Here is a 13,685-nt window from a genome sequence, read left to right on the forward strand (position 1 = left end):
GTGCCGCCTCAGGCATCCATGTTAATGCCGCCCCCTTGCGCTTAGCTTTGTTGCGTCAGTGGGGGGCTGCATTGCTAGTGCGGACAGCCGAAATTCTGATTTAAAAAACAGAAATTCAGCTCCTTAAAGGACAAGGAAAGGCTAAGTCACTTGGGGGTGCCAAAATGTTAGGCACCCCCAAGTGACTTTAATCGCTTACCTTGTACCCCAGGCTGGTGGCCCTGTTAGTAGAAAAGAGCAACGGCCAAGGGTACCTGTAGTGAGCGTTTCCTCCTTCCGGTTTCGTTTTGCAAGTACTACATGACAGGCGCATGCTCAGTAGAGTGAAAAAGCGACTTCTCTGTTAAAGTTCGGCTTTTCACTCTACTGCGCATGCGAAGATGTAAGGAGGAAGCGCTGCATCTACCTCGGGCTGGTGCTGTTCTCTCCGAACAGTGGCACCAGTCAGGGATAAAAGGTAGGCGATTTAAGTAACTTGGGGGTGCCCAACATTTTGGCACCCCCAAGTGACTTTGCCTTTCCTTCTCCTTTAAGTTACCAGGAGTGACTTTTGCTGCCCCTGGTAACTTGCCAGGCTCTGCCGTCTGAGGCGATAGGTGCAGGGGCACAGTTACTGTGAAGCGAGTTTAAAAACTCGCCTCAGGCAGCAGCACCCCCGAAGTTACCAGGGGAGGCAAATAGCCGCTCCTGACAACTTTAGGAGCCAAATTTCTGGTTTTTAAAAGGGAAATTTTGCTGCACTATAGCAGAGATTGCCATGGCACTCTCTACACTAGCGATGTGGCATGCCTGGACCCCCTCCCGTGCTGTAAAGGCATGGTAGGAACCTCCTCAGGTGGCTCAGGGGCAAGAAACACCCCTGGATAGGTGCAGTGCACTTGCATCTAGAGAATAGGTTCCTGACACTCTCATATTAAATGGACAGAATTTTTTTTAGCGCAATTGCATCTAATTTACAGCAAAGTTTGCCTGAAATTGCACTTGGCAGACTGCCCTGCACTTGTAAGCATAAATATTTTCTGTGTAGGTGATGTGACTGCTCAGCTGCCAGTGTATACCTAGAACGTCCAGATGATGAAACGCATACACTGGACAGACAGGGGAGTGCCTTCGTAAAATACACGAAAATGGCGGCCTAGTGAAGTGAAATATGTGTCAATGCCACATATTTCAAGCATTTTTTTTTTTTTTTTATTATTTGCAAACAAAACGACATGTATCAGTCAGACACCTACACGAGGAGCGACAGAGGCGGGCGGAGCCTGGGACCTACCTTTCAACACGTGACTCACTACTATTAAATATATAATTCGGGTTTTCTTTTATCATTAAGACCCTGACTTCATGGGCTCTTCAACTACACCCGTGTAGATTGTACCGGAATTGACATTAACTGCCCTCAAGGCAGGCTGTCCTATTTTGTCAGGGTGCCGCTTCCCTTAGACCCATGGTATTGAAAGAGTTACTGTTCGCGCCAGTAAATTCCCCGCCAGTGTGTTGGTAGGGCCCATTGTTCTGCGCGTCACTCGGGCCCTCCCACTCCTGCGCACATCGGAGCTGCAGGCAGCCGCGGCTTGGAGAGCGTTTCTCGGTGTGAGGGGGACGGAGCAGGAGTCACCGGGTGCTGGTTATCCAAAGAGAGTGAGGTACGGGGATGAGAGAGAGGAATGTTGTACCCGGGGGCATGAGGAGGGAGAGGAGCAGCATGGGAGAAGCACGGCCCGGCAGGGTTGGGGAGGCGGGAAAATTGCTGCTAGTTTGGGAGAGAAGCGGAGGCCTGCTGCAGAGTAGCAGCACAGACCAATGGGTGGGAGGCATTGTGTAAGGGCGGGGAGGCCGTTCTGCAAACATACTGCCTTGTCTTCAATTGCTGCTCACCGCTACCTGGGCTTGTTGGGAGCTGTAGTTCAACGGCAGAAAAAGTCACAACTTTCTATTTCACGTATATATCTTGCCGAATGAAGAGCGGCCCCCTAGCACTTATATGACGCTAGCAGTGTTAGTGGTATTCCGCCAGTATTCCCATGCCCGGTGCAGCGCACAGTAACTCTCACATAGTGCTAGGATGGATACCCCCTGAGTTTCTCTGTATCACTGGGTTTCTTTACAATGAAGCTAATGCTGTTCGGTACGGGGGGTGCGCAGGCGCGAAGGTTCGTGGCCTCTAGGTGGTTAGTAGGGAAAGTAAAGGGTATACAGGGCAATGGCTACCCGGGCTGGACAATCATAGGGAAAGCTCGGTGCCGCTGGTTATAATGGTTTCCAACTGTGCCATGCAGTTTCCCCTGCGACAGTCTAATCTCTAGTTTCCGTGAATGTGTGTTCCTCATCTCCCTCCGGAATACATTCGGTTAATCAATCATGTTGCGGCTCATTCACATGTACGCATGCGTGTTGGAGGGGGTGGGGGATGCTTTTGCTTTCCGGCTTGGGAGGTGAAGCGGCGTAAAACTTTATCTGGATGCACGTTGCGCAGAGCTGCTTTCACGCTAATGTTGTATGGGGGGGCGGGGGGGTTATGGAGTCTCGCACGGCAGTCACAGCAGAAAATTCCTGCCTTTGTTTCTGGTATGGCAGAATTTCGCCTCACGGCAGACCGCTTTCTCATTTCAAGGGACAGTGTATCCCGTGTTTATAGGATTGGCTTAGTGATAAGGGCGTGTGCTGAAAGGAGACTTATCATAACAAATTAAGAATGTACTAGTGAATTATACTTTAAATATAGAAGGATTGTGCTTTAAAATAGTTGTTTCAGACTGATTTATTGAAACATTATACACAGACCCCTCTAGTCCCGCCCATCTGTTCCACTTCCTGCAGGCTGAAATCTCTGGATGTGCAGGGGAACCACTGGCTCTTGGCACACTGCACTGTAGGATAGGAACCTACGCTAGGCGGACCCAATAGGGAACTGAAGTATGTCTTTGCTTGTGAATTCAACTGTTAGGATACTCCCGCCCTTCATTTGAAGCACAGAAGACTGATAGGATCTACATGGAGCTCCAGTAAAGGAGACCTTTTTACAGATAGGATTAATTTTTAGCCCGAAGTGACACCAGCACCATATAGTATTCATAAGTGCCTACAAAATTAGGGGTTTTTCCACTTATCCAATGTCTCATTGAACTTCATTTTTCCCTGTGTTAATTATTTATATTGTTTTATTCTTCTTTGCACTAAACAGGCCAGAATCTTCAGGTAGTCACTTAGAGGTGTTTAGATTAGTCCTTTTTCTGGAGCAATGAATTGCCTTTTGAGTGCTGAACCTGTTCTAATAATCAAATGAAAAACCAGTCTCTTAAGGTTTGGGATAATACCCCATAGTTTCCAGTGAAATTAAATCTCAAGAAAACCTAATTGACAGAGGTTAGGTTTTTATTTTTATCTCTGGAATAAAAATGTGCCAGCCTAGAGCTCTTTAAGTAGCAGTGATACCACAATACTGCACTTTTCCCTGGAATTCCTAGTGTAAACAGACTAGCACAAGCACGGTATACTACCATTGGAAAATTTTTATTAAACTGGACATGTGCAAGTTTGTGCTAGGAATCCTTGGGTAAAGTCTGGCACTTTTTGTGAGAATAGTTGGCCAAAGAAATAATTTTCTAACTTATTGGCACCCTTGTGCTTTAACATTATAACTTACTACATAGCAGGGAGCTAGCACCTAATTGTAAGCATAATACAGTTTGTGTTGGGATAATTTTGATAAGGCTGTGAAAAAGTGGTGCATATTGTCTTTGGAATGGTGCTCACAGTATTAGGGGCTGTTCCTTTACAGAAGAGGAGTGTTTCTATTAGGTTAGGTAGGATCAAGCATAGCAGCTATCAGTGGGCAGTGCTGGCACGGTGTGTACTGTGCTAAGAACTTGTACTGTATGTAATCAGGGAGCAGGAGGCTGGAAATTCTCTCATGTGACCAACAGTCTGAAGTGCCATTTTACACTAATGTTAACAGGAAAGTTTGAAATGGAGAGTACTAATTGCATATACAATTATTGGTTTATATTGATAACTACTGTATTAATAATGCATGTCTTGTAACATATGTTTCTGATATCTAAATGTCTCTTAAAGGGGTAGTGCACCCCAGTGAATAGGGCTTGTGCCAAATGCACTTCTATCTTATTTAAGAAAAACATTCTTGTGATTTCTTGTAGTAAACTGGCACAATCTAAAACAAAGTTGCATTCTACTTCCTGGCTGTATAATTAAGGTCAAAACAGATCTGCGTTCTACTGCTGTTCCTTATCTCTGTCTTACAGGCTGCAGCTGGGCAAGGAATCTTAGTGGGCAACTGATTTGTTTTGACCTTGATTGTAGGGACGGGAACTTTGAATGAAAGGGAACCCAAATGAAAATATCTGCTTTTGTTTTGTGCAAGAAATCTCAATTGTACCAACTAATTGCCCTGCATGTCTTTGCCCTTAAGTTACTTATTCTGCCACAGGCTAGCTGCAGTGAGTCAGACCAGATATAGTCTGTCTGGCTTTAGGCCACAAGGAATTTATTCAACTTAGTGTATGCCTTTTATAGAAAGGCTGCAACTGCAATGGGACCTATATGTAATTCATTAAGCATGCATTTTGTGCATGTTTATCTTAAAGGGGCTGTTTACTTTCCAAACACACTCGAGCTTAGTTTTTTTCTGGTGTACTATGTGAAAACGCTTGAACTGAAATCTGTTTGGAAGGCAAACAGCTTCTTTTTAAAATTGTTTTAGTTATAAACTGATGTGTGGTTAAAAATTTCTACATGCTGTCAGGACCTGATAATGGCTAGACCTTAAAGATGCATTGCATGCTAAAATATGTAACTTTGCTGTTGATGTAGCAGATGTGAGTGTTAACCACCATTTGTACTTGTGAACATTCATTTGTAGAAACTGTTTTTGATTTATAGGTTTGTTTATTTTTGCTGGGCTAATAATCCTAGCAGCCAGGCAGTATTTTGGAAGTCAGAAGTAAAGATGAAGAGTGGAGGACTTCCACAATTAGAAATTAACATGGTAACAATCTGATTTCTAGCTTCTATTTCTAGTATATTATATAGCATATGTGAAGGACTTATGTTGTAAGACAGGCAGTATTGTTTTGAGGGGGGGGGGAGCATCCCTCTCTTTGAGGGCATAAACAATATTACGTGTGCACTTTAGTTTGACATACATACATTATTGTCAAGCAATTATCTGGTTTCACCTTTTAAATAAGTTCTTAAGTGTCCCTTAACTTTAGTGCTCTAATGCTTTCTATGTTAAAGGGAAAATATACCTTATTCTTGACATGTAGAATAAGTAGTATCTGAACTTTCAAATTGTAATAAAATAATATATTTATATTTACAGACATCACCTTTCATTAGGAGGTGATTAATTCTGCAAATTGAAGTCCCTCTGCTTTCCGTAGCGGGTGGTGCACATTCTCTGGGAAGCTGTGGGATTTTCGCAGAATCACTTCACAATGGAACAAAGATGGGTATATTTGCCCTTTAAGCCATTGGTCGAACTATTAAGATGTACTAAATTTTTTTTTTTTTTTTTTTAAATGTACCTTTTGAGTTTCCTTCTTACAAAATAGATATGTATACTTAACCAATATATATTTCTTTTTCCACAGACCATGGGAAAGAAACAGAATGGCAAGGGCAAGAAAGTGGAGGAAGCAGAGCCTGAAGAATTTGTTGTAGAAAAAGTTCTGGACAGACGTGTAGTAAATGGAAAGGTTGAATATTATCTCAAATGGAAAGGTTTCACAGAGTATGTAGTGTTAACATTCAACTTCTACCACAGCATTTTATTGATATTGAACAGTATTTAGAAATTTGATGAAAACATTTTTTAGTATTAGAGATGTTTTTTAAAGGAGAAGGAAAGGCTAAGTCACTTGGGGAAGCCAAAATGTTAACGTTGCTGCTGTTTGCCCCTGAAACTTTCAATAAAGGCATTTTAATTTAAAATGTAAGAGGTGCTGTTCCGGATCGTTTGTACCTGGATATGCCGATGGAATGTGGCCATTGGGAAACCTGCACTGTTACAAACTAAATACAAGGTGTTGTGCTGACTACTACTTCCAAAGGTGCCAAAATGTTAGGCACCCCCAAGTGACTTTAATCGTTTACCTTTTACCGCACCAGCCCTGGGTACCTGCAGTGAGCGCTTCCTTTTTCCTTCTGCCGGGAAAATCCCTGGGCCGGTGCATGCACAGTAGAGTGAAAAGCAGACTTCTTTGTCCAGCTTTTCACTCTACTGCGCAAGCGTGCGAACCAGGAAGAGGAGATGCTCGCAGGTTCGGTTCTCTCCTAACAGGGGCACCAGCCCGGGGTAAAAGGTAAGCAGTTAAAGTCACTTGGGGGTGCCTAACATTTTGGCACCCCCAAGTGACTTAGCCTTTCCTTTTCCTTTAAGTTTTCTTTGCATGTTGTAAGTAACTGGAGTGTTCCTACAAGCAAGGGTTAGTAGGCACACTCGCCTGTGTTATTGCCACCCTTATAGCTGAAAGTTAAAGGACATGTAAAGCCTACATTTACCTACAATGTATATCAGTTGGGCACGTCTCCCCCACCCAAATGGCATCATTTGTACTGCATATATCACCTCCTCTTGCCAGCACTATCACATTTTCCTAAAGTAAATAGCAACTTTCACCCGGTGGCCATTTTTCCTCTGATACATAATCCGATTCATTTAAATCTGCAAACAGCCTACACACACACAGACCATTATTCAGCATACATTTCATCAATAATACAGGCTCACAAAGGCAGAACTGTCTCTGATAAAAAGTTCTGCTTTGTTTAAGCAGTGTAATGGTAAAGCTGAGCTCAGGAGAAAAAAATTGAAGCAGGCAGCTAGAGCTGAGTTTCTATGGGGACCAGCAATGCCATCTCTTCACTGGCTGCTAGACTGGGGGGCGTGTTTAGTAATCTGAGCTTAGAACAACTGAGCATGTCCACAAACCAACAGCCAAAGCAAATTCTCAAGGGAGGGGGCCGAGTGAGTTGCAGGAGGGGAAGAAATTTAAATGATAAAGGGGACACTGCAGCCTTACTATTAACCACTGGAAAACCAGTGTGGCAGGTATTGAAAGATTTCAAAGAGGCTGTTCACTGATTAAATTACTGCAACACTTGATGGCTGAGGTGACAGCTATATTTAACTTTATGCAGGCCACAGAAGTGTAATGTCCTTTTTTCAAATGTATATACATCGCTGTAGGGTTTTTAAGCTCTTGAGGGACAAAATAGAACTTGTCATAGTAATGTAATCTACCTGTGTTTTAACTTTTTAAAAAGTTATGTTTTTAATGGGTTACTTTGGTTTTTAAGAGCTATAAAACATAGGGCACTTTGTCACATGTCAGGAGATCCTTTATTTGCGGGGGACCCCGTAATTGCATGAAAATAGCTACTCTACATTACACACTGCAAACCGGAGTAAAGTGTTTTGCATGGCAATGTAACTTCACACTAAGGGAAATCCTCTAAGGTTTAAATTATTTAGAGATGGTAATCTGTTAGCTCCTGCTAGAATTGTTTTTGGTTTTGGAACTTATAAACATGTTTTCCTTCCAGTTCAGACAACACATGGGAACCTGAAGAAAACTTAGACTGTCCAGAGTTGATTGAAGCCTTTCTTAATTCTCAGAAAGCAGGAAAAGAAAAACCAGACAGCAACAAAAGAAAATCTGTGTCAGATAGTGAATCTGAAGATAGTAAATCAAAGAAAAAAAGGGAAACTGTAAGTTAACATTTATTCTAGAAAACCCACTAAGTAATGCAGATCACTGCTAAGATTCGCCATTGTTGGTCACTTTGAAGAAATTTGTAGACTGCATCTAATGTAACTTACAGTTCAATGCAGAAGCTTATAAGAATTATTATACATGCAAAAAAAAAATGAATGAATGCACAGTTACTTTATCAAACATTAAAATATTAGAAACAAAGAAAATAGCTGTGAAGCAAGCAAACATTTCCAGTTCTGTTTCTAGTAACAGTAATGTTATAGAGAAATGGCAGTTACGGGGAACTGTGGAAGTCAAGGCAAGACCTGGTAGAGCAAGAAAACCTTTAAAGGTGATCTGCAAGGGATAGTGGTAAAATCTCTTCCACAAGAAGTGAAACACTCTTGGGTGCATTTCAGTTGTAAACCCATTTAGGACAAAGTTCTAACTTAACTAGCGTGTTCAGATGTTTGCATATGCCACAACTAACTTTTTGTTTTTATGTTTTTTAAGTTTGTGAAAAATTTGTAACTATGCATTAAAGTTTCCAAATGTTTTCCACACTGATTTAGTTAGTACTTTTTGCATATCATTTAGCAAGAGGGGTTGTGCCAAGGAACATAAGCATTTAACCAATGTAGGCCTTTTTGAATTCTCCTGAACTAAACATCAGATGGGGAAACCGTTTACTAATTGCTTTCCATAATGTAGGTGGGGTTGAGCCAGATCTACTTGTGTCATTTTAGAATTTGTGTTTGTCAGAATGACAGTAACACTGTATTTGACTGTCTGCTGACATAACCAGCTTTAGATACATGTGTGAATGGATACACATTTTAGTGGTTTGTTTGCATTTTAAGCATGGGTCCGTGGTAGTTTTCTTTGAGGAGTGGGAAACAAATTGTGCTTTTGTGTTGTGCAGTAGTAGCTTGTAATGTTGAAATTGATCATACAAAATGTACTAAAATTATCATGTATATTTATAGCTCCAACATATTTCAATGTACTGTGTAATAAATGATTACACTTTGCGCATTCAGGCTACAAATCTAAATCCAACTTCACAAAATGTGAGTTCTTAGTTGAACTTACTATATCTAGACTTTGTTGCTTTTTAATAACCTCATTCTAAAAATCTTTGTGTGGAGGTGTCATAAATCTAATATCCTGGAGGTAGTTTTAAATTATAATTTTGTAGATTGTAAGCTCTTTTGGGCAGGGCCCTCTTCACCTCTTGTATCGGTTATTGATTGTTTTATATGTTACTCTGTATGTCCAATGTATGTAACCCACTTATTGTACAGCGCTGCGGAATATGTTGGCGCTTTATAAATAAATGTTAATGTAATGTTCTACCTAGTACTTGTAAATTTAGGAGTTCAATAATATTGCAATTTGTAGTAACAATTAACATTTTTTTTCTACACATCTTCTAACTAAATACACATTGCTAGTTGTATTGTAATTTTTAGGTGAACTAATCTTGTTGGTTTTTCTAGGTTGATAAACCACGGGGCTTTGCAAGAGGTCTGGATCCAGAGAGAATAATTGGAGCTACAGACAGCAGTGGTGAATTAATGTTTCTTATGAAATGGTAAGAAATATAGTCTGGTACCAACATAAAGAGTAAAGGTGGTCATACACGATAAGATCAGCTTGCATGGTGAGCTAAGGGGCCAATATTGGCTGCTAGAATCAGCCTGTGTATGGCCACCTTTAACAATACCACAAGGCTCACTCTATGTAATTTAAGGGGGGGTTCACTTTTTAATTTTTTTTCCGTTATCTAATGAACAATTTATAAGCTACTTTTCATATGGTCTTCACTATTTCTCAGTTTAATTAATTTGCTGCCTTCTTCAAACTCATTTGTAGCTTTCAAATGGGGGTCACTGGCCCTGGTAGCCCAAAAAATTGTGTTATTGTTACTTTTTGTAACTTTCTTTTCTATTCAGGCCCTCTCCTATTCATAAACCAGTTTTTCATCCGAACCATACCCTTAGTTAAAATGTTGGGCAATAGTTTACCTGATACTCCAGGCAGGTACTTCCATTGCACTGTACTATTTAAGTTGTTGTGATGATCTTTGGCCCTTGCCCACAATCTTCTTAGGCTTCTTTCATCCTCTTTGTTCTGGATTTTTGCTTCAATGTTTGGCTTTTTATTATCCTGCGTATGCACAGCCAGAACAAAGAGAGGATGGAAGAAGCCAAAGAAGATTGTGGCAATTAGCACCAGCATATGGGGTATTAGCTCCCCCCCAAATGATTGTATCTCTCCTTTAGTTATGCAAGACTTTTCAGTTTTTTGCCAAATCCTGAATTTTGATGCATTCGATGTCCATTCTTAATATCCTTATAATTGTATAGGAGGACAGTAAGCAGTGGTTGACCATAGGATTGCAGGGAAAAAAATGTTTTCTTAATGAAGACAGAGGATCTTGTCCATAGGGCAGCACTGTAGACTCCACCTCATCATAATTATAGCTGTATTTGAGTTTGGCCAGAGTAAGTCACAACAGTCACCCTTAATCTTTTGTTCTAACACAGTGTGGCCACTAGATTTTACTAAAAATTCCATCCCAGATATATTGATCGGGCATCTTTTGATCTGGTTGGTAGTTGTATTTAAAAGGGAAGCAGCATTTATCACAACAAGTTTATAAATGTGTTCTGCAGCACTAGGGCCATACTGTATTGGAATGCTGCTTAGCCACGCTCTATATGACGGTTGGAGTTTCCTTTTTATAGCAGACTTTTCTGCTTAATTTCTAATGGTGTCAGTGGCGATTGTACAGGTATAGGACCTATTATCCAAAATGCTCGGGACCAAGGGTATTCCGGATAAGGGGTTTTTCTGTAATTTGGATCTTCATACCTTAAGTCTACTAAAAAATCAATAAAACATTAATTAAACCCAATAGGGTTATTTTGCATCCAGTAAGGATTAATTATATCTTTAGTTGGGATCAAATACACAGCACTGTTCATTTTAAAGAGAAAAAAGGAAATACATTTTAAACCTGAATTATTTGATTAAAATGGAGAGACGGGCTTTCTGTAATTCGGAGCTTTCTGGATAACTGATTCCCATACCTGTACCAGTAATCAGTAGCTGTTAGGCTGCTTCAGAGTTTAGTTTTGTTGCAACACTGGTGTTATGTAAATAGTTGTAGCCTCGGAACAAACTTTATTTGCTGAGAATTGTTGCCCTTGGTGTCACAATTGAGACTAATCCACCTTCTGAGAACACATGTATCATTGCCCTAAGGGTTATCACAATACAGGAAGACTATAGGAGAAAATCTTGGTGAGTCATTCTAGGTAACCAGAAGGCAGTGAGCACTAGAGGTCCTGGGCAGGCAATAACAAACCTATAGGCTCTAAAATATACAAGCACAATGATAATGCACTTATCCCCTTATAATTCCCTTTCAGAAATAAGCAAATGTGGTAAAAGCTGAAGGTAACTTAACTGATTTCATTATTTCTTTATAGGAAAGATTCAGATGAAGCAGATCTGGTGCCTGCTAAAGAAGCAAATGTAAAGTGTCCTCAGGTCGTTATTGCATTTTATGAAGAAAGATTAACTTGGCATTCTTGTCCAGAGGATGAAGCACAATAAACTTTTTTTTTCATGTTTGTTTTTTTTAAGTGATCAGCCACTTCAGGAACCTTCAAGATTTTTGTTTTAGTATTTGCAGAATAAGCCAAACTTTTGGTTATGGCCCCATGACATTGGCATGGCATAAGGAGCCTTTGATATGAAAAATTACTTTCTCTGGGCTTTTTATACATTTCAAATTATTGGAAGTTTCTGTATTATGCAAATTTTGCAAGTGTTTTGTAGTCTTCGGTCATTGTGCATGTTAATGCTTCTAACCTGTCTGTATGCTAGTTTCATTAGCACCAGTCCTTTGGTGGAAGAGGCCTGGGAATAACTTTGTAGTAAATGGAATGTTACCTTACTGTATATTGTTTACTTCAATGTAAATACTGGTGAGCAGTGTTCAATAAATAGTTTTATATTCTCCATAAGTTGCAGGAGGCAGTCTCATGGTTTAAACATTGCAGTAATCATGTTAACGATGCTCTTGGTATAGAGCTTCATATGAAAGAGGCCTGGATTTATAAACCTAGCAATGTGTTTAGCCTCTTTATTGAATACACTAGGTGATTTAAGTATGACACTTGGGAGTTTTGGAGTGAAACATTTTTAACCATGTTTTAGGCTTTTGTAGAAGCCCAAGGCAACCACAGCTCTTTAGCAGTGCCTCCAAAGATCTGTGCCTCCAAAGATAGCTTCCTGTGTTTTCTTCTGATTCCTTGCATATGATCTGTGCTGATGTCACACAGCCGAGCTTAGGTACCCACTCACAATATACTGTGTGTGTATATATAGAATCTAAATATCCTGCTATAAGGCTATTTAATAATTTGTTCTGATTCACATTACATGGCCGCTCTGAAACCAGTGCAATTGGCATAAGAATTTAATAATCTGCCCTGTAGCATCAGGTTATTACATTTGCAACAACTCCCTAAACTTGGCTTCACAACAGCTGCCTAGCACCCTGAGCATGTGAGTGTTGCAGACATTTTTATCAGAATCCAAGATGGGGTGCTCCTTGAACAGCTGTAAAGGTCTGGATCATTACTGCTACAGAGATGCTGAATCTTTAGGATGTTGCAGTAAGTTGTGTATAAAATATGGCACTTCTAGACTTTTTTTTTTTTTTCTAGTTTAGTTCTCCTTTTAACACCCAATATTCTTTCTGTAAGCGCACAGAAAAAAAATCCTGATTTACCATGTCTGTTAGGATCAACATAAGTTGTGCCTTCCTTAACTTTTTTTTTTAATTCTATTAATATGTAAAATGACGTAGTCAACAGACTGGTTGATAGGACTCTCCCATGCGCACTAACCGCTGTCCCCCATGTAATTATACAGAAGTCGTGTTTTGATAAGTTAACAATTTTTTTTTTTTTTTTTTGCACTTTGTGGCCCAAAGAAAAGGCGATTTTCCCATGGGTGACAAAAAAACAAAACCGTTTGTCAGTGTCTTTTCAGAGACAATTGTGTGTCATGTTAAAGCTGTTCATTAAAATTTTATATAGTTCAGTCTTTGATCTTGTTTTTTTTTTTGTGTTTTGCACTAAAGGCAGGAATTGCTTCCTTTATAGCAGATGCCTTTTCTAGCAAAAGCTATTTTCATATCGCACAATGTAACTTAATTTTCAGGTTACAACATGCCCAAATGTGAGGCCTCTATTGAGGGTATTCTAAACGGCAGCCAGTTGAAATAATTTGGTGGATTACAAAGAACTGACTGCAGAAGTGGAGTTAGAAGTGCTATCTAAACACAAACATTTTTTTAACACCCTGTATCCTGCAGGATATGTTGGAAGGTAGGCTGAACACTGCCTAATCCCCAATTAAACCTAATGCTATCCTTATAAATATATTTTTAAATATTTAATTGTGTAACATCCCTTAATTACATCACTTAATTCATTACTTCCTGGAACTACCTAAAGTTATCCTGATCATGCTTTTCCTTGGTTCCTATACCACTCTATTCTGTCCTAATGGTCTGACTTCCAACACATTTCAGTGATAATTTGATTTGCTCTTACATCCTTACTTTACTTTGAGTGTAACCCTGCACTGCAAGAAAAAAAAGGGTACTGGTAGATGGGATGATGAATATTTGAGGTGTAGTCTCACATAGCAAATTAGGCACCTCCTTGAATGCATCCACTGCTGTGATGGTGGGCAGAGAGGTTAATGAGAGCTACATTTCAAAAGAAGCTTTATACATACTTTTAGTAAATCAGCCCCTAAATGGTAAAGTTTTTTTTTTTTTTTTTTCTGGCCTTGAAAGTTGTATAAATTCAACATGGTGTACATTAAACTTGATTGTTGTATTTATTAAATATCACGATAATGTTTGAATCGTTTGTG

The 13,685-nt window shown here is 39.9% G+C and overlaps 1 protein-coding gene across 6 annotated transcripts; it reads left to right on the forward strand.

The window, feature by feature from the left end:
* The first annotated feature begins 1,317 nt into the window (after positions 1–1,317).
* cbx3 (chromobox 3) lies at positions 1,318–12,842 on the forward strand. Of its 6 annotated transcripts, none has more exons than XM_012964145.2 (6): positions 1,318–1,646; positions 4,903–5,008; positions 5,616–5,755; positions 7,570–7,735; positions 9,221–9,315; positions 11,219–12,842. In XM_012964145.2, the coding sequence occupies exons 2-6, from the start codon at positions 4,970–4,972 to the stop codon at positions 11,343–11,345; spliced, it is 567 nt and encodes a 188-aa protein (XP_012819599.1). In that variant the 5' UTR covers positions 1,318–1,646; positions 4,903–4,969; the 3' UTR covers positions 11,346–12,842.
* Positions 12,843–13,685: the final 843 nt, after the last annotated feature.

Source organism: Xenopus tropicalis, chromosome 6 (genome assembly GCF_000004195.4).
Source record: "Xenopus tropicalis strain Nigerian chromosome 6, UCB_Xtro_10.0, whole genome shotgun sequence".
NCBI classification, from domain to species: Eukaryota; Metazoa; Chordata; class Amphibia; order Anura; family Pipidae; genus Xenopus; species Xenopus tropicalis.

Coding starts and splice junctions, on each gene's coding strand:
- cbx3 (XM_018094501.2), top strand. CDS start 2,519: ATGGAGTCTCGCACGGCAGTCACAGCAGAAAATTCCTGCCTTTGTTTC. Junction 5,756..7,569: donor AAATGGAAAGGTTTCACAGA/GTATGTAGTGTT, acceptor TTTTCCTTCCAG/TTCAGACAACACATGGGAAC. Junction 7,736..9,220: donor CAAAGAAAAAAAGGGAAACT/GTAAGTTAACAT, acceptor TGGTTTTTCTAG/GTTGATAAACCACGGGGCTT.